Raw genomic sequence first — 18,358 nt, 5'->3', positions numbered from 1 at the left:
GCTCATGTTCTCAGAGTCCACTGCGTCACTTGTTTCTTACATTAGTCCTTAGCCGCCTCCTCCCATCTTGATTCTTGGTTTAGTTAATAATAATAATAATAATAATAATAATAATAAAAAACGACTCTTGAATGGGTTCTCATCTGTCTCTAATGGAGCAATGGGAAGGTCCATGCAGGAATGGTGGGAACAGTCACGTGATGAATGAGATCAGTTCATCCCAACAAAAGAAACAGGACTAGAAAACTCAATTTTGCGACGATCTAAAAAAGGGGGCAGGAATAGTTTTCACATCCCCCCCCTTGGGGCAGAGGGCTCGGGTGGGGTGGGACTTCAGAGATCTTCTGCTCATAGGGAAGCAGACGGGGGACATCTTCAGAGTTTCTCGGGGGACGGGACCCAGATGTAGTGCCCGGACTGGTCCTCAATGATCTGTTTGATTTTGCTGTAGATCTCTTCGAGAGAGTCTCCTTGTACGATGGCTGAAAGAGGAGAGAAGAAGCAACACCCTGAGCCTCCCGTCTGCAGCAAAGGGGCCGGGATAGCACGGCTGGTTAGTAGAGTATGAAACAAGCTGYGTCAAAGGAGCTATAGCAGGCACGCGGTGACGCAGAGGGTTCAACCAGCGTGTCCAAGAGGATTAGCGAGAGCTCACGCTGATCCCACGCTGGCAGAGCTACTTGCGGGTACGAGGTGCCAGCCGGGCTGCTAATCAGCCTTACAAGCCGTGTCACACCACCGCGTGCCGAGGCTGCGGGCAGCTGGACACGGCRCGGTGCCGCGGCACGGGACGCRTCGGCTAGGCCTGGYGAGTGCCTCTGCGCGCTCGCCCTCCCCGCCACGCCGCTGCGACCAAGGGCAGGGCCTTCCTCCGCACGCGCGCCGGACGCGTACCCGGAGGTGCTGCATTCGTCCATCTGGTCCAGCCCGCTGCTGAGGGCTCCTCGCATTTGCTACTTCATCCACCGCGGGGTGGGAATGGCAGTGCTGTCACACACATTGGGACAGGCCAGCTCCCTGCCATCACTCCCAGGATTAATGCTTTCCCAAAGACCAGCAACAACCTCACTGCTTATTGGGGATGCAACACTAAGAACTTCGCCGTGGCTCCCGCGTCAGCAGAGGACGACACACACGGGGCTTTTTGGTAATTCAGCCTGTCTCTGCAGCCAAGCCAGGACTGTCCTCAGTATCTCCGTTCCCTAATTATAAGGTCCTGGCACAGCATTCCCTACAACATCCATCTCTGCACATCACTGACTACTTCCAACAGTGCCTTTTACCTAAGAGCGTTCCCTTCCCAGGTCAACTCCAAACTTTTACTCTCCAGGTGAGACTGCCTGATCGTATGCCATGGCTTCGGCAAACCCACAACGTGCATTTCCTTTGCGGTTCTTCTTGAAAAAGCACCCTACCGCTCTGGGAACTGCTCCCTGACAGAAGTTCTGGGCAAAGCTTTTACCCTGTTTGCACAGATACCTTTTCTCAGCTGAGATCCATCTTTGGTAAATGTTTTGCCTGGAATTTTTCACGGTAGCTGTTAGGTGGGTAATACAGTTTTTGGCAGGATAATTGCTCCTCACTTTAGAGGAAACGGTTATCACATAGTGGATTGAAGACCAGCTTCTCTGCCCCTTTGCTTGCTCATGATTTTCCAGAATGAATCGTTACAAACATTAATTCCTTAGTACACAAGGATGCCTGTGTCATGAGCTGCTCATTTGTGCAGGCACAAACTGCAGGCAGCCCCAGACTGACTCTTCAGCAAAGACTGCTTAGGAAGTCAGCCAAATTTCCAGTCTTTTTTGGGAGATGCTTTATAATAACCCAGGACAGTCTTCATCATTTAGGTCACTTCTTATCTTGCTTCTTTAAAATGACTCTTTTTTTTGAATATGCTCCTTTTCCCCAGTGCAAGGGGTCTTATTTCCTGTAGCCGTGTAGCACCATGAATATATGCTGCGCTTCCCCTGGCTTTTTTTTTCCTTTTTTAATTAAAGTTGGTGATAGGCTTTCACCAACTCAGAAAAATCCTGCCTGACAACTTGTCTCCTTCTCTAGAGCAGGTTTACTCTTATCCACTGATCTCTGAACAGTCCCTTTGCAGAGCCACGTTGGCAGAGCGCCATTTCTTTTCGCTTTGGTGAAGCTGGACATTTTCCCATGACCCAGCAGTACGACAGCGCTGGTAAAGAGGTCACAGCTGCCGGCTTAAAAAACAAGAGCAAACAGGCACGAGCCTGCTCGGGACACTCACCTGTAAAATACTCTCCGAACTCTTGCTCGAGTTTCATGGCTTTGTCGAAGACCTTGTTGGCCTGTTCGTATGTCTGCCTCCGGTTCATCTCCCTGCCGTGCACAAAAAGTGGAAGTTTAGCTCTTTTTCTTAGCCATGAACAAAAGCAAAAATAGCCCTCACAGACCCCGGGTGCCAGGGAACCCTCTGCGCAGTGGCGGCAGTGCAAGACCTAGCTCAGAAAGGCACGACCCATCCCCACATGCTCTTTTGCTGCCCTGGCAGTTCATCTAAAGTTCCTTCTATTGCCACCATCCTTTCATTTCACTGTAACACAGACATGGACTGAAATCCAGACAGTCCTCCGAATTTGCAGGGCCACTGCAGAAATCTCTCTGCTTTTCCAGAGTGTGTCGCCACCCTCCTTGCCTAGGTTCCCTCAGGTTTTTACAATACCAAAAATAAGCAGTTCTGCGGGGTGGTAGCTTCTGGCTTGAGAAGGGGCTTTCCGAGTCCCTTTGGTGCCAGCAGAAGCTGTTCTGATCTTCAGAGTCCCCCTCTAGCCACAAAATTTCCCCATAGATAATATTCTCTGTTGCTGCTCCAGAGAGCTGCAAGCTCAGATCGCACGTCCTCTCTGCCTTGTGCTTCCTGGGGCTGCGAGCAGCAGACAAGCAGAAGGTCTCCCTCGGGCACCCAGGAGATGTCCCTCCTCTGCAGTCCCCTGGGGCTGTCCCTGGCCCTGCCACTACCCAGCCGTGACCCAGCACTACGGACTATCGGCAGCTCTCCTGGCTGCACTCAGGGCCCAGGTGAGCTGGTTACATCGGCTGCATTTGTGAGCATTTTTACATCTATCCTCTCTGGTGCAAATGAAGGGCTTTAGGCCAGAGCAGGGCACGGAGACGGGATGCACCAGGGCACTAGAGCTGCTGTGGGACWTGGAGGGTCACCACAGGGACAGTAACAGGCCCAGCTGCTCTTAAAAGGGACACGTGCAGCAGCCTCTGCTGCTTCCTAAGCAGCAGAAATATGAACCCCCACCTGTCCAGGGCTAATTGCCCCAGAGAGGCGGAGAACCCACGTTGCACTTACATGAGAGCTTCAATGGATTTTGGTTTGATGAAAATGGCAATGGGATAAAGTTGTGCTTGTTGCAACCTCTTGATAGCATTGCCAGATACATCCAGGATGCAGTGCTTCCCCTGGAAAGGAGACGATCAGGATCAGACCTACCCACACAGCCTGCCCTGTGCAGAAAGCAGCTTCCTCCTACAGACATGCTTGCAAAAGACAGGAGACGGGRGACGAAACACCGATCCTGAGACACGGGCCAACTCCCCGTGGCCTTACATCCCTGGCTGCTTAGGGCAGGGCAGCAGCAGCACCAAGGGACTGACTCTTTCGCTGAACATTTGAAGCATTATTTGCAAGCCGTCGGTACGCTCCAATACACCTGCACAGATGGTATTTCTGCTCCTCCAACCACCACCGGGCACCTTTGTCCCATGAACTCCTGAGCACGAGGCTGGTGCTGCCAGTGCCAGGCTTTTGGGTGGCGTTTGGGTAAAGGCGGCAAGACACCGCGGTGGAGTAACACGATCAAGAACAGCAGCCACGTGGCTTGGCAGGACTCTGCGGGGAGGCAGGACTCGTTCCTGCCTTGCTCAGCGTGGTTACAGCCCTTCACTAACAGCAAGGGGAGAGGAAGAGCAGCGCGAGCGTGGCCAGGGTCGGGCCAGCAGCTGCCTGGCACAGCGAACATCCCGGCACGCAGCCGTGCCGCTTGACACTCACCCTCTCTGCGACCGCCCGCACGGACTGAATGCTGGTCCCGTAGAGGTTGTCRTTGAACTGCCCAGCCTCTATGAACTTATTGTCCTGAATATCCTTCTCCATCTGCTCCCGGGATACGACGAAGTGGTAGTCTTGCCCATCCACCTCGTTCTCGCGCCGAGGCCTGGTGGTGTCTGAAGGAGAGCAGGTTTTGTGAGCCAACCGCGGTTTCACGCGCAAGGCCGGCGGCCCGGGTGCCCTCCCTCCCCGCGCCGCCGGCCGCCAGGCTCGAACCCCGCGGCGGGGCCAACCGCCCTCGCGTCCCCCTGCGGAGCTCGCTGCGGGACTTACGCGGCACGCAGGAACCGAACTTGTGCGGGAACTCGGAGATGAGGTCGTCGTTAACCCGGTCCTTCGTCGGCCCCAGGATGATCACCGGTCTCGCGTAGTGAACTGCGAACGGAAGCCGCAAGCTGCGACCAAATTTGCGCTGGGGGAAGCTGACGCTGCCGTCGCTTCTGGCCGCAAGCCGTCCCCGGTCCCGTAGCTCCTGCTGGAGCACCCAGGGGCGCAACGTCCCCGGGGGCGCGAGGAGCTGCCCTGCTCGGCGGCTGCAGGCTGCGACCGGGGACGTCGGATGCAACGCCCACGGCACGCCAGAGMGGAGGCAGGGCGGCTCGGCGCCCACACTTACTTTCTTGCCGCGTCACCGGTTCGTATGACAGAATAGCGTCCTCTTGTCCTTCTGAAACAGAGCCAGGGAGAGGCAGGTGAGCGCTCGCACCGGTCCTGACAGCCCGAGGTGGGCTTTGTGCTTGCAAAGAGCCTGCTCGGGTCCCGGCCGGTCTTCCCGCCGCCCCACGCCGTGAGCCGGGCTGTCCTCACCCCGATGCAGCCCCCGGCATGCAGCTGCCAGCCTCAGCCGCAGTTACAGGGGACGGTGACACCCGCCGCCTGCCTGCTGTGCTCCAGAGCCGAGGCTCTTTGGGGGTTTGACCCGCAGCTCTTGCCCATGCTCCCCCCTTCTCCACCCCCCGTGCACAGGTCCAGACCGAAGCGGCACTGGAGATGCCTTGCCGACGCAAGCCGCTGAAGGAAGCGCCAGCCTCCGAACCCGGATGCTGCCAGGACGCCACGGAGACGGCAGCGCCGCGATGCGCACACGGACACGCGGAGGCATGGGCGCGGGACGGGCGCGCACTTACTGGAACTGCTCTCGCTGTCGCTGGTGTTGGACGTGACGCCCTCTGCAAGGCAACGAGAGAGGGAGCCGTTCAGAGCCGGCGCYGCCGGCGCTCGCCGAGGGCCCGGGGGGGACGGCGGGGCAGGGGCGAGCTGGGCGCTACAGCACCAGCCCTGCGAGAAACGCCTCCGGCCCTTCGCCGCTGTCCCGGGGAGATCCGGGGATCGGCACCGGGAGCCTCACGCTTTGCTATCCTGCGGCGAGGGGAGACGCCGCGCGTGCCAGGAGAGGGATGTCCCTTAGGGCCGGCGGCCGCGCGGCAGCCCTGGCCCGGGGTCTTTGGGTCCCCAAAGCGGACGAGGCCAGGTGCTGCGCGGCGGGAAGGGYGCTGGAGAGGAGAGGGAGCCGGCGTAGCATGCACGCGGAGCGAGGGGACGGCCCACCGCCACGGCGGGACGGGGTGAGCCTACCTCCGGGGACGGCGCTGGGACTCCCAGAGCCCAGGCAGTGACAGGATGGGACAGAGTTCGGGGCTCTGCTCGCTCAGGCTGACGCCAGCGCTGGGGCCTCCCGGGCGGCAGAGCCGAGGGCTCCCGGCGGGCGCTTTGCAGCTCTGGGTTTGGCTGCGGGCAGCCTGGCCGCCTCCGAGGAAGCTGGAAGCGCTTCGAAGTGCTTCCACCTGCCCCCGAGGAAGGAGGCCGCCGGGAACCCGGCTCTCGGCCATCGCCGCCTCCTGCCCGCGCCGGCAGCGGCTCCGACTTGCCAAAAACAGGGCAGCCGGCTCAAAACGCGGCCCAGCTCCGAGCGAGAGAAGGCACGGCTCGCTCCGGGGGCCGCAAGCGGTCGCCAGCGCGGGCGCGCTCGGGGCACGGCAGAAATCCGCCGTGTGCCCTCCCGAAAGCCCCGGGGCGCCTCGTCCCCAGCACCCAGCCGGGGGGCACCCAACGGCGGCGGCGGYGGCGGCCTCCCCCCGGCACCGGCAGACATGCCAGCAATGGAAAGGGAGCGGTGCGCGTTCAGATTCGACTTACTCAGGTTCTTTGCTCCATAATAATCGTCACTTAACCCAGGGAAGTCCTGATTTCACAGACAGCGAGAAGTAGGAGAGGGGGAGAAAAGAGAGCGCAGGAGAGGGGGAGTCAGAGAGAGGGGAGGAAGAAGACAGAGCCAGGTGAGCATTAGTGACGAGAGTGYGCAACGGCCCAGAGCTGCAACTGCAAGTGAGGTTAAGAGATTTTTTTTCAGCGGCGACGCAGCCCGTTGACTGCCACRTCTCGCTGTGCGCTGCCGGAGCAACCCCAGCCGAGCACCCTCTCGTGCCCGGCCTGGCAGCCCTGCGAGGCCACCGAGGGCCGGCAGGCGATCCGCTCCGCCAAATACTCCGGAGGGAAGCGCAGCCTGGGAAATGCTGCCGCGTCCGCTAAGCGAGCACTTCCAAGCCCGGAGCCGCCGGCAAGCAGGGCCGAGGCTTTGCTCCACGACGCCTCACTTGGCTTTTTCGCGGGCCGCAGCAGCTCTGGGCTCCCCTAGGTTATCCCTGCCCCGCTGGAGGGGAGAAGAGCGCTGCTATTCCTCTAAAGGCATTTTTCCCCAGCTATGCGCTTTAGCTGCCCATGCCCAGCGCTGGCACGGGCCGTGAAAACACGGAGGAAGGAGCACCCACCGCCAGCAGCACACCAGGAACAGAGACAGCGCAGCAGAGCACGGTAAGGGAGCTGGCTGCAGGCTCCTCCGACGTGGACTGGCAAAGCTGGACCTAGCCTGCCCTGTCCCCCCCTACCATATGTCAGCGCACCGCAGGGCTGGCCAAGAAAGTGCCTCGACAAGCCCTCGGTTCTGGGCACGGAGCTGACCGGAGCCGTGAAGGCCGTTAGGTGAAAGCCCCTACCTGTCCCTGCACCCTGCCGCCCTCCTCCCACCCCACACCCTTTCCATCCTAGGCTTTTCTACTCCCTGCTTCCAAACCACCTCCTCCTCCAGAGCACGGCAGCAGCACAGGCCACATCCTCAGCCTTTCCCACAACCCGGGGAGCAAGAGTGGGGACCGGTGTCAGCCACCAGCTGCAGGCGCACCGGAGCTCTGCGCTGCACCCCGCTGGCAACGCACGGGGAGCCGGGAGAGAAGAGCCTGGCCGTTGCAGACGGGGCCTGTTCTACCATGTTGAGACTTCTCAGCACGCTACAGGCAGAGGGGGCTGCCGCGAGCCCAGCCACGGGCTCTGCAGGCGTTACGACAGCTACCTGGACAGGCGCAGTTTGGCCATCGCTGCAGGCGGGAGGCTCGCAGCGGCTGCTAAGCTCGCTGAAATCTGGCTGCGAGCGTCTCATGCCCCCGGGCGAGGGATCTGGGCAGCTCCAGCCACCATGCAACGCCCCTGCGCCAAGCCCAGGAGAGCCGGCAGCGGCGATGCGTCCATCGCCCTGGCACCGGGGGAGGGAGACCGCTCTCCTTGCCCACCTCCTCTTTGCGTTACTGCAAGGACCATGGCTCTGCCCGTGGACACTTGCTGAAGGAGCGGATGCAGCTGAGCATCTGGAAAAAGGAGGGCTGGGTGAGGCGAGCAGCCATGCCTGGCAAGGGCAGGCTGCGCTCTCCTGCAGCGGATACTGCGGGGAACTAGCCCCCATCTCCATGATGACCTCTCTGCTCTGCAGAGCCTGACGCAGCTCCTTCTCAACCAATTTCTATCTCCTGGCTTTCCCCAAGGTAACGCGCCTGCTCCAGGTTCCAGCTGATGTAAGGATTTGGGGTGACAAGCTGCATGTCCCAGAGAATGAAAGGGCAATTCTCAAGCCTAGAGCTGTGCCCAGGACTCTGCCCGCCCTCCCTTTCTCCTGTCCTCATTTAACACCCAAGATGTGCCTGTGCCGCCCCCGGCCAGCTTGCTGGCAGGAGGGGAGGGAGAAGGCAGCTTCCTGAGCAGACACCGGGGAGCCGCGGTGAATCTGCAGACAGTGAGGGAGCTGCCAGATGAGAGCTGGGTATTCCCCAGAGTCTGGAGCCAACTACCGAAGCCACGTCTCCGTCACTGCACGTCGGCAGCTCSCCTGCACGGCAGGGCCTGGCTCCCTCATGCCCACAGCGTTTCACCCACGGGAAGGGCTGAGCCGGTCAGGAAGATGTAGCTCGGAGTCTCTTACTTCCATGGGAGGTAGCAGGCACAGCCAGGACATCCCCAGCCCCTCAGCCCTTCCCAATACAGGAGACAACCTTCGAGCAGCTCAGCCTGCCCCTTGCTCTGGGAGGGGAGCAGCTCTTGGCAGGCATAGGGGCAACGGAGGGAGCAGAGCCCACAGCGCATGGGAGAGAGCAGGAGGAGGCAGAGCAGAGGTTTAGGCAAGTGTAAACTTGTGAAAGGATGAAGACATCGAACATGAGAGACAGGAAGAGAGGGAGAACCTGTGAACACGCCAGAGGCTGGACAAAGATCTGGCCAGAGGCAGCTGGACGTGCGGCAGCTGGGAGAGCCTGCCTGCCGTCAGGCCTCTCGGCTGGGAGTTCGGCGGGTGCAAAGGGACGAGAACAAGTGATGAGGTCCCTCTCGTCTTGGCGGCATCAGCCCCAAGCACTACAGGAGCCGCCGCTTTTATTTCTAGCTCCATTTTCTCCCTAGCTGAAGCCGTGACTGAAGAGCACAGAACCTGATCCAAGCACTGCGCAGCCGCTGAGGGGAAAGCAAGGCAGGTTGCTGATACTTCTCCCACCAGCATTCAGCAAGGGAGGGAAGATGCCTTCTCCCCAGTTCTCCCGAAGGAGGGACCTGCTCCTAGTGTCAAATCTGTGCCTGATTATGCCTAGGAAACCACTGGCTGGGAGTAAAGCCTGGGGAACGGGCTCCGAGGAGCCTGTTGGTACTGCACAACGCATACCTGGCCTCTGCCTGCTGGGGTAAAGCCTTGCAGAAGTGGTGCAATTTGGCCCGATGCAGGCAGGTGCCAGGCTCACTGGCAACAAAAATGGGTTGAGCCTCTCCTGCCCCGAGGCGGGAGGTGGGGGACTGGGTGGGGATTGCACGCTTGTCCTCTCTGGCCAGCTGCTACTTACGTTCCTGTCCGCTGCTCTCCTGGGCCAGGTTCTCTTTGCTCTTGTAAAATGGAAACTTTCGGGAGAGGCGGAAACTCTTTTTACGTTTCGTTTTGATCGACTGTGAAGAACATGGAGATGGAAGGGAGGACAGAAAAAACAATGGCGTTTAACGCATGCAAGAAAAATTAAAATGAAGAGACAATGAGGAGCTGTGCCAGGGCGGTTACCCTTAAATGAAATCATGAAGATTACATGAAAACTATAATGCAGGAGAAAAATTAAGTGTAGAGAAAAATGCGTTTTTAGGGATGTTGGGAAGCTGACTAGCCAATCAGCAGTTTTGCAGGAGCAAGGCCATTCTCCCTTCCTCATCTCTTTGCTCAAGCACTTGTACGTGGGAGGTTACACTCATCTGCATGAGTTGCCTGCAGTCAGCTCCAAGCCACCGGTGTTGTGCACGGGCCGCGGTGGCACGTGCTCTGCTCCCTGCACCGCTGCAAGGACATTCTGCTACAGACCTGGGTGTCCTTCACCAGCGCTTTCACAKCTTCTCCTGCTCAAACCCCTGCACAGTCAAGGCAGATTCGTGCTGGGCCAGGCCAGGCAGGTGGATGCCTGAAAAGTCCAGTTGCTCTGCTCTTTGCTCTGTTTTGGTAACACTCCAGCTGCCACCTGAGCGGGGAACGCTGCACTGTCCGCTCGGATTCATCCTGCCCCCGCTAACTACAGGCTCAGGACGACCTGCTGCGTCCCACCTCCAGCACTTACCCTGTTGGACTCTATCATGCCAGTCCTGGCGTGGAACTTCACTGTTTTCAACCGCGCTCTCTCCTTCTTTTCCACCCTGATTGGAAGTTAAAAGGGAGAAAGATCTGCTAGTCCTGCGTACGTGATCCTCCCCCTGCCAGGCCCGATGTGGTGCTCAGCTGCCCAGGCAGTTCAGAGCATCCTTGGGTGGTGGTCCCCTCCGTGAAGGAGGGCTCCTTTCCTGGGATGGACTGAGGTGGCAGCCTGTCCTGGGTCTGACCAAGACCAGGACCCCGGGAGACTGAAAACCACACTCAAAGTCTGCAGGAGTAGGAGAGGGAACAAACCAGCCTTCCTGGGAGGGGGAGGGATGGAGGATGAATGAAGATGGGGCACACATGCGTGTGAGGAACTTCTCAGCTCTGGGAGGAGTCCCAGAGGGGATGAAGGCCAGCTCACCTTCTGGACAGCAAGGATGAGCGTATACTTTGGAGAAGCAGTGTGGAGGGAGCAGGGCTCTGCTCAAACCCTGCTCCCATGTCACTCAGCTTGGCTCTGCCACAGGACGTGTTAGCACCGACTTCTACAGCAGGAGATGACTGCTGTGCTCACAGAAGCTGTGCAAACAGCCAGCAAGCTGCAGGCAGCAGCAGGGGACAAACACCTCCGAGTGACAATGCCCGTCTCACCCCCCAGGATCAGTCTGAACCTGGGGCCCASAGAGGCTGAAGACCTGCAGGTGGTGGTTAGCCAGCTCCTCTGCTCTCTGGGCTCTACGACGGCTCATTTAATGAGACTTGGCTCACAGAGCTGGACAGACTGTTAGTGGCTGCAAAGAACAGCCTTGTACTTGTGATATTGCTGTGACTTTGCTCCTGCACGGAGCCCAGAATTGGCTAACGCCAGTTCTCCATCCCCACGGGCACCACGTGCTGGATGTTACACAGCTGAGGGCTCCCATCCTGACCTGGAAAACACCTCCTCAAGGAGACCTGCCTACAGCCCCAGCTTGCAACCCTGGCGCCCTTCACGCTGCACTGCCGCAGCGGGGCAGATGGGCTCCTAGCACTGAGACCGCAGGGAGAGTCCTGCCATGTGGCACCGCCTCGAGCAGCTCCGGGCACGGGACCCCGAGGGCTGCCAGGCCTGCGGAGAGCAGGGTCAAGGCACCGTGCGTGACGGCTCCTGCTGATGGCACTCACCTTTTCTTGCTGGGGATGACCCCAATCTGCTCGCTCTCGCCATGGGGCGTCACAAGCCTGGCTTGCCACCACTCATCGTCGGAGGCGTTGATGACATGGAGAATGTCCCCGTAGGAGAAGCTGAGCCCCTGGCTGGGCAAGCAACTGTCCCGGGTCCTGTCATAGTCAAACAGGGCTCTGCAAAAGAGCAGAGAGAGGAGTGAAGCCTTCCCTGACCGAGCTGAGCAGCGGGCAAGGCAGGTGGGGGCAACACACCAGCCCCAGCACTGCAGACCTCCTAGGGCACTGCCACCCTAGGATCTTCAAGGATTTAAATCATCCTTTTGGAAACCCTCCTGCCATGGTTAGCTGTGCTGCATAGCTAATAGCACACCCTTTCTTGCACAGGCTGAAGTGCTCAATACAAACCCAAAAGTGTGTGATACAGAAACAACAGATCTGGACCAACAAACTGGCTCTTGACCTTAGCTGCAAGGTATGCACAAACCACACGCATGTGGAAAAACGCTGTGGTTAGAAAGCAGGTCGACACTCAAACGTTCAAAGTTCCCACAGTCCCACGAATATACACCAGCACGTGCACATCCCAGGGGGCACTTTCAAAAAGCCACCCCAGCTCCTCGTCTGCCCACCTTCCCTCTGCAGGAGCCCAGCAAGGACCCCTCCTGGGCTCCCACCGTGTCCAGCACGAGCAGTCCCTGCCCCAGTCTCCTCTGCGTGCTGCCCACCAGCTCGCTCCACCCGCAAACACCTTCTGCCCTGCCGGCCACGGCTGCAGGGGCCGAGCCGTGTCCTGGTCTCGGTGCGTGCTGCAAAAGCGTTTCCCTCCCCGCTGGCCAGCGGGACGACAAAAATACAACCGTCTTTTCTTGCTCTGCACATGAGCTGGGCCTCTCACCTTCCGGGTGCAGCACAGCGGGTCCTAGAGAGGCGAAGGCGCAGAGCGGGCAGGCTCCCCCCTCGTGCGCGGGGTACGAACCCCTGCCTGCGGAGCCGGCAGCAGAGGAACGGCGCAGAGCGACCGGCTGACCTGCCGTCCCGCCTCGGGGACTAAGAGGGCTTTTAAGAGAGAGAGAGGATATCACCTCGCCCTGCTGCTGGGGCGCAGCCACACAGAAATAGGCTGCAGGGCATTTTTAGAATTGGCTTTTATTTACGTACGCGGGGATTTTATTCCAGAGACTGTGAGTTATGAATCCCTCTGAATGTTTATCTGCCTTCCTCAACTGTTCCTTTCCAGACTTTTAAGTACTTCCCCTAAGAACAGTTTATTTAGTTTACAACACAAGAGCTTCATCTTCAATATTAAACTATCCAGCTAGAGAAAAGATTAATTTCTGCTGGTTTTTTTTTAACTCAGGAAGGGGAACAGTAATATTCTTCCTGCACAAGTGACCGAAAGCTTTAGCACGTCCCAGCACTGCAGCCCTTACCCACGAGCTGCTCTCGGTGGCTTCCCACGTAACTAGTTCTCGCAACATCAGATCTCAAAACCAAGCGCGCTCGTTCTCCTCGGACCCGAGCACGGACAAGGCTTCCTCGAAGCAGGCTCAGAGCCTGCTGGTTTGCGTGCAAGCAACCCACGGCAGCACCGGCTGCACCTTCCAGCCACCGTGGGAAGCTGCTTCACTTGTTACCAGGAGACTTTTCAAAATCCTCCCTTCTCCTTTGCCTTCCTCATCTGCGCCAGGCTGAGACCAGCCTCCAGCACGACCTTTGCAAGGCACAATAGCAACCTTCAGCTCAGCGTTTCAGGTCCATCCAGGGGTCGAACATTTACGGTCTTATTCCCCTTCTTCTCTGCCGTGTTGCTGAGAGACTGCCCACGGAGAACAGGAGGAACCAAGCATGCAGAGGAAGGAATAACCTGGATGAGACATAGGGGGCTGCCTTTGAAGAAAGGGGGGAAACACAACAAGCAACACCTCCTGCCCCACTCATCAGCCCCTTCCAGTACAAGGAGCCCTCAGGGGGCCTGAGACAACACAGTACAAGTGTCACTGATGTTTAAGCTCAGTCCCTTTAACTGTGGCTCCTTAAATAGTAAAAGCAACAGGCATGCTGTGCATCAGCCTCCAGCAGAGCTAGCCGCCTAGATGACTCAAAAATCGTTTCCCTGCTACGTTTAACGAGAAACCTCTCCTCGCCCTGCACTGCTGACAGAGGTGGCTTGGGGGGAGAGAGTGCAGGTTGCCCCATGGTGGGTCATGCAGCTCTGAACGAGCTAGGGCTCGTTTCTCTGGGGGACCAGAGGAAAACAGCAATTCCTGCAGGGCCAGGAAAGCTGCCTTTGCCCCCAGGCCCCTGCTTCTGCCCACTGCACTGACTGGCTAAATCATATGTACCTGGTGGAAAAGCGACAGGTTGGTTTGGCTTAGACTAGGCAGCCAAGATCTACCTGCAGGTCCTTATGCTTGGTGAGTGTCAATGTGCAAGCTGGGAAGAGCTGGGAATCATCCAGGCCGGAAAAAAAACCTTATACAAGAAACCATCCCTTCTGAGCGTACCTCAGCTCGGTGTCCATAAGGTGCCTTCTGCTTCCCAAGCGTAAGGCACAAGGGGACAATAGCACCCACCCGCACAAGAGACAGTGAGTCTAGATGCCAGATCTGGTTTGCAATGCTGAGAAGACAGACACAGCTGCCTTTGGAGAGAATGGCCCCGGAGCCAGCTCCAGCAAGAGTCTCGTGCCAGCTCCATCCAGGGCAGGGACGGCAGAGAGACCGCAAGGCAGACCACCGAAAAGCAGCAGCGAGCTGAAGCAACACTTGCAGCCATCTCCAGCCACCTTTCTTCAACACTGCCAAGGGAGCACAGGGCAAGAAAACCTTCCAGGCCACTTGGGATCGGGCAAGTTGGTTGGTCAAAACAGCTTGAACAGGGAGGAGGAGAACAGGAGACCCCTTCAGCTCCGGCTAGGGGAGGTCTCTTTGCGAAGCAACCTCAACGCAGCCAACGCTCGCTGCCTTGCTGCAGTCCTGCACCTCCGGGTTCATCCAGCCACCAGCTCCATCTCCCATTTCCAGCCTGCTCAAGGCCATGGCTCACCCGCTATTGCTGAACCAATTATCGGTCCTGCAGGAGCCTCTGGAGAACAGAAACCTGGCACAACCCCCCTTCCTCCACACGCGGCGCTCGGAGCCAACTGCAGAACACTGCAGGGCCCTTGGGCTAGAGGCGAGAAAGCCTCGCGGCATCCGCTCCCTGCCAAAAGATAAGGCTGCTGCTGCTGCGCGGCTGGCACACCCCTGCGAGAGCGAGCGATTAGGGACAAAGAAAGAGCGAGAGCCCCGCAGAACTGGTCGGGCAGGTTCCAAAATCAAGGCCAAAATAAACACGGGGCGCGCGGCTTTCCCCAGCGAGCAAGCGCGCCTCGCTGCGCACCGTCATCGGGCCCCATGCACCTGCGCCGGCGGCACGCACCGGCTCCCGGGCAGAGGCTGTCCGGCTCGTGCCTAGCACCACCGCACCGCCGTGGCCGTGCCGTGGCCTGCGGGGGGAGAAGAGGGGGAGAGCTCAGGCAAGCACAGCTCGGTCCCAGAGCCAAACGCTGCCCAGGCACAGCAGGGAGCAGCCCCGGGCAGGTCTGAAGGGTCACTCACGCGTTGCTGGCAGCAGAGTTACTGCTGTGCTGCCAGGGGAAGGACGTGGCCGGAGCGACGCGGGGCAGCGGAGCTGATGGCCGGGAGCGCGGCCAGCTCCTCTGCACGCCCGGAAAGGGATCCTTAAACTTGAATTTGCTTTGTCCGCGTGACGCTCCAGGATCAAGGCACAAAACGTTCCGACGACAGTCACGGCCCCGGCCTCGGCGGGATTTGTGCCGAGGCACATGGCATCTCTTCCAAAGGGCCCAGCGACTGTTTCCTCAAGGCGGTATCTGCTCCCGGCGGACAAGCCCCAACGCTCCCAGGGAAAGAGCGCAGCCGAGACGCCCCCCCGGCTGCGCCGAGCCCCGGCTGCGGGCATGGGGTGCACGAGACAGACGGCAGCGCGTCCGCGCTCCGCTCTGCCCCCGGACTGGCTCGCGGCACGTGGTCGTTGGCGCGAACAGACATCGGAGCAGATGGTTTGGCTGGAGGGCAGGAGAGTGCCGTGCCAGGGACTCGCCACGGCCTCGCTCCTGAGGCCCCGGCCCAAAGTGAGCCTGCCCCCGGCCAAGCCGGGCATGGCCCCTGAGCCGCTCTGTGGTCTGCTCCGGCCGACTTTGCCTCCGTGGGATGGCCGGGAGTGGAGGGACGCGGTGGCCGGCGAGCCCGGCTCTCCTCCGCCCATGCCGTGAAAAACAAACCCCGGCGGGCGAGGAGCCGCTGGCCGCAGAGGAACCGGAGCGGGACGGCACAGCGCGAGGATGCGGCCGGCCCGCCGGCGGCCCCGGTGACATCAGGCCGCGGGAGCCTCGCGGGGCTGACTCAAGCAGTTCGGGAGCGATTCCCGTAATTGCTGCCGTGTCCGCAACGCGGCGGCGCGGCCGGTTTCAGGCAAACCGTGCTCGAAACTACCCCGCCCAGCAGGGCTGGGGCGGCCCAGACGCAGGCTCGTGGAGCCGAGCGCCGCTTCCGACCCGGCCACGGCAGCCAGCCGCTGGGGAAGGGCTGGGTGGGAAGGGCCGGCCTCGCACCGGCTGGGAGAGGGAAGCCCCCACCGGACTCACCCGCTCGCTAAGAGGCGGCTTAGCTCCCGCCGGCGGGTCCCAGCGCCGCAGCGGCCGCGCGAGCGGCTCGGCGGGATGCGGGTGGGCTCCAGCCCGCCGGCGCTCGGGGCCCCTTCTCCCGGGGGGCGGCGGGCGGCTCTYGGAAGATGCACGACGCTAAAGGCAGCCCCCTGGGGCAGCCCGACGGCGGGGGGCTCTCGGGTTTGCAGGCGTGCCCGGCTGCACGCAGCAGCTCCCCAAGCAGGGGGTGGGAGACTTGCAGGCTCGCTTCAGCCCGGACCCAGCCGAAACCACGCTCCATGCGTGAGGAGCCCATTACGGCAACTCTTTCCTCGTGTTGGGCAACAGCCGTCCTGGAGACGTGGGCTCAGGCACCAGGCCCCTCTCCGCAGCCCGCTTTCTCCGGCCACGCAGGCTGAGGCTGAAGAAGCCTCAGCTCCCGTCATCCTCGGCGCGCGGCGTCCCGTGCTCCTGCCAACCCCCCCCGCAGCAAGGCTGCTTGCTCCCTCCCGCAGCAGGCTGCGCAGTGTGAGGATTTACGGGATTATTTTAATTAACAGGTTAAAATTAGCTGCTAGCCATYGCTCCGCTGATTCTTATCTGGAGCGAAGGTGCCGCGGCAAGCCAGGAGAGCAGTGCCAGAATGCCGGATCCCGCGCAGCGAGCGGAGGCGCAGGGCTGCGACGGCACACGAGCTGCAGCAGCTACCGGGCTAGCGCTGTGCTGCTGCTTAACCCCCGCCTGCTCCGAGCCTGGCCCCGCGCCAAAAGCACGGCTAGGGATCAAAGCAATAATCTTCCTAAGAGCTCATCTCCCCTCCAGCCAGATCCTGCCACAGGAACAGCAGGGGAGGAGACGGAGAGAAGCCAGTTAGTGGAGAGCGGTTAGCAGAGAGGCCCCGTGCGCTGCCCCGAGCCGCCGGCAGCCGCAGCTGGAAGAAGCCCCTGCACAGCCCCACTCCGGGGTCTCGCTCCCCGGAGAACAGGACGCACAGGGCAGAAGCGGCACCGCACGGGGCGGCTACTGCAAGGGGAGATGCTAGGACTGCTACCAAGCTCAGCTCAGGGAGAGCCACCCACTGGCCTGCCCTGTCCTGCGGGTTGYGGTACGGGTGCACGGCACTGCCCAGCGGGGACGGGCACTGCTGGCATCAGGACTTCAGCTAATCGCTCATGCCAGTGCCTGGCATCTTCCCTCAGATCCTCGTTTCCTCCATCGCCGATAGTTCGCCCTGGGAACCAGCCGCACGGCTGCAGCGCGGCCCTGTTCTGCGCGGAGGAACCAGCGCTTTCCCAGGCGCAGCAGCTTTGAGAAAAGGCATTCAAATGCAAAGCACTCAGCCACGAGCCAGCGGCGCAAAAAAAAAAATCACTGTTCCCTCCAGCACCCTTTTTGCCTTGTGCCTTTCTCATAACATGTGCTTCTCTTGCCCCGCAGCGGCAGGGAAACTTGCCCTCCAAAGGGGCAAGACACCCGTCCGCAACGATGCTGCGAGGGTGCAAGGATGCAGCCAAGGTTGGCGCGGGAGCCCGAACCCAGGGACGAGCTGCTTGTCGCTAAGGCTGCCCTGACGCATCCTCCTTCCTCATCCCCACCGCCAGGCAGACCCGCAGGAACCACGGACGTCTCCCGGGAAGCGCACRGGCGTCAGCACCTGCCTGCCGCGGCCGAGGCCGACGCGGCCCTTGCGTGTGCAGAGACGGGCTTCCCCACCAGCGCCTGCGCAGAGCTGAACCACACTGCGAGGTTGGTACACCAAGACACGCAGCCAGGAACTCCTCCCTTGGGAGGAAGGGTCACCTCCTCCTCCTCCTCCTCCTCAGTGCAAAACTGGGAATGAGATCACCAGAGGCACCAAGTGGCCACGGAGCCAGGAGGTGTGGGCTAGCGTTGAGCTGTTCTACCTCTCACGCACGCAGAAGGAAGGCCCTTCCCCACGCCACGTACGCAATCCCAGGCTACAGGCAGAGCAAACCAACGCAGCCCCGCTGCAGCAGCGAGGCCGTGCAGACCCATCTCACGCACAGAACTGTCCCACCCTGCGTTTTCCACCCGCGGGAAGCTGTGGGGCGATACCCTGTCCCACCCGCCCACCCCAGGCTGCCTAGAGCAAGGACGGCGGGGAGACAGGCAGCAAGTTCCTGCAACGGCGACGCGGGAGGTGAGCCTTACCGGACGTAGAGGGATCTCTTCTCGCTTGTCCGGAGCGAGCCAGAGCCGGAGCTCATGCTGCTGTTCATCATCTGCTCTCTCAAGTCGTGGATCTTTGACTCAAAGCGGCTGTACTCTGTGGAGAGACACAACGTCAGTCCAGGCAGGAGCTGCCCGTAAGCCACCACCATGGCCCGAGCAGGGCTGAACCAGCAAGCTGCCGTTAGGTCCAGTAAGCACCAAGGGAGGCAACTACAGCCTGTCCACGAGGAATCTCGCCCGTGGCCCCGTCCCCCTCCACATACGACAAGCAAGGCTGCAACCAAAGGAGCTGCAGTGCCCTACGCGACCTGGGGCAGAGCATCCAGAGAAGGGAGGACACCAG

At 60.2% G+C, this 18,358-nt stretch overlaps 1 protein-coding gene across 6 annotated transcripts; it reads right to left on the bottom strand.

The window, feature by feature from the left end:
- Positions 1–272: 272 nt before the first annotated feature.
- On the bottom strand, positions 273–18,102 carry DLG3 (discs large MAGUK scaffold protein 3). 6 transcript variants are annotated; one of them, XM_026066149.1, is made up of 11 exons: positions 17,995–18,102; positions 11,172–11,348; positions 9,964–10,066; positions 9,241–9,340; positions 5,218–5,259; positions 4,707–4,757; positions 4,364–4,465; positions 4,034–4,206; positions 3,332–3,441; positions 2,258–2,349; positions 273–482 (listed from the first exon to the last, which is right to left on the bottom strand). In XM_026066149.1, exons 1-11 carry the CDS (start codon positions 18,063–18,065, stop codon positions 376–378), a joined length of 1,128 nt encoding a protein of 375 aa, XP_025921934.1. In that variant the 5' UTR covers positions 18,066–18,102; the 3' UTR covers positions 273–375. The 6 variants fall into 6 exon arrangements, with proteins under 6 accessions (XP_025921934.1, XP_025921936.1, XP_025921937.1 ...); XM_026066151.1 differs by lacking the exon at positions 9,241–9,340 and adding an exon at positions 6,227–6,272 and having other exon boundaries at positions 9,991–10,066; XM_026066152.1 differs by lacking the exon at positions 9,241–9,340 and adding an exon at positions 6,227–6,255 and having other exon boundaries at positions 4,707–4,789; positions 5,214–5,259; positions 10,001–10,066.
- Between the last annotated feature and the right edge of the window lie 256 nt (positions 18,103–18,358).

This window comes from Apteryx rowi, unplaced genomic scaffold (assembly GCF_003343035.1).
Source record: "Apteryx rowi isolate R43461 unplaced genomic scaffold, aptRow1 scaffold_24, whole genome shotgun sequence".
Taxonomy (NCBI): domain Eukaryota; kingdom Metazoa; phylum Chordata; class Aves; order Apterygiformes; family Apterygidae; genus Apteryx; species Apteryx rowi.
Note: the sequence above shows the minus strand (reverse complement) of the source record. Positions and strands in the feature narration are given on the sequence as shown.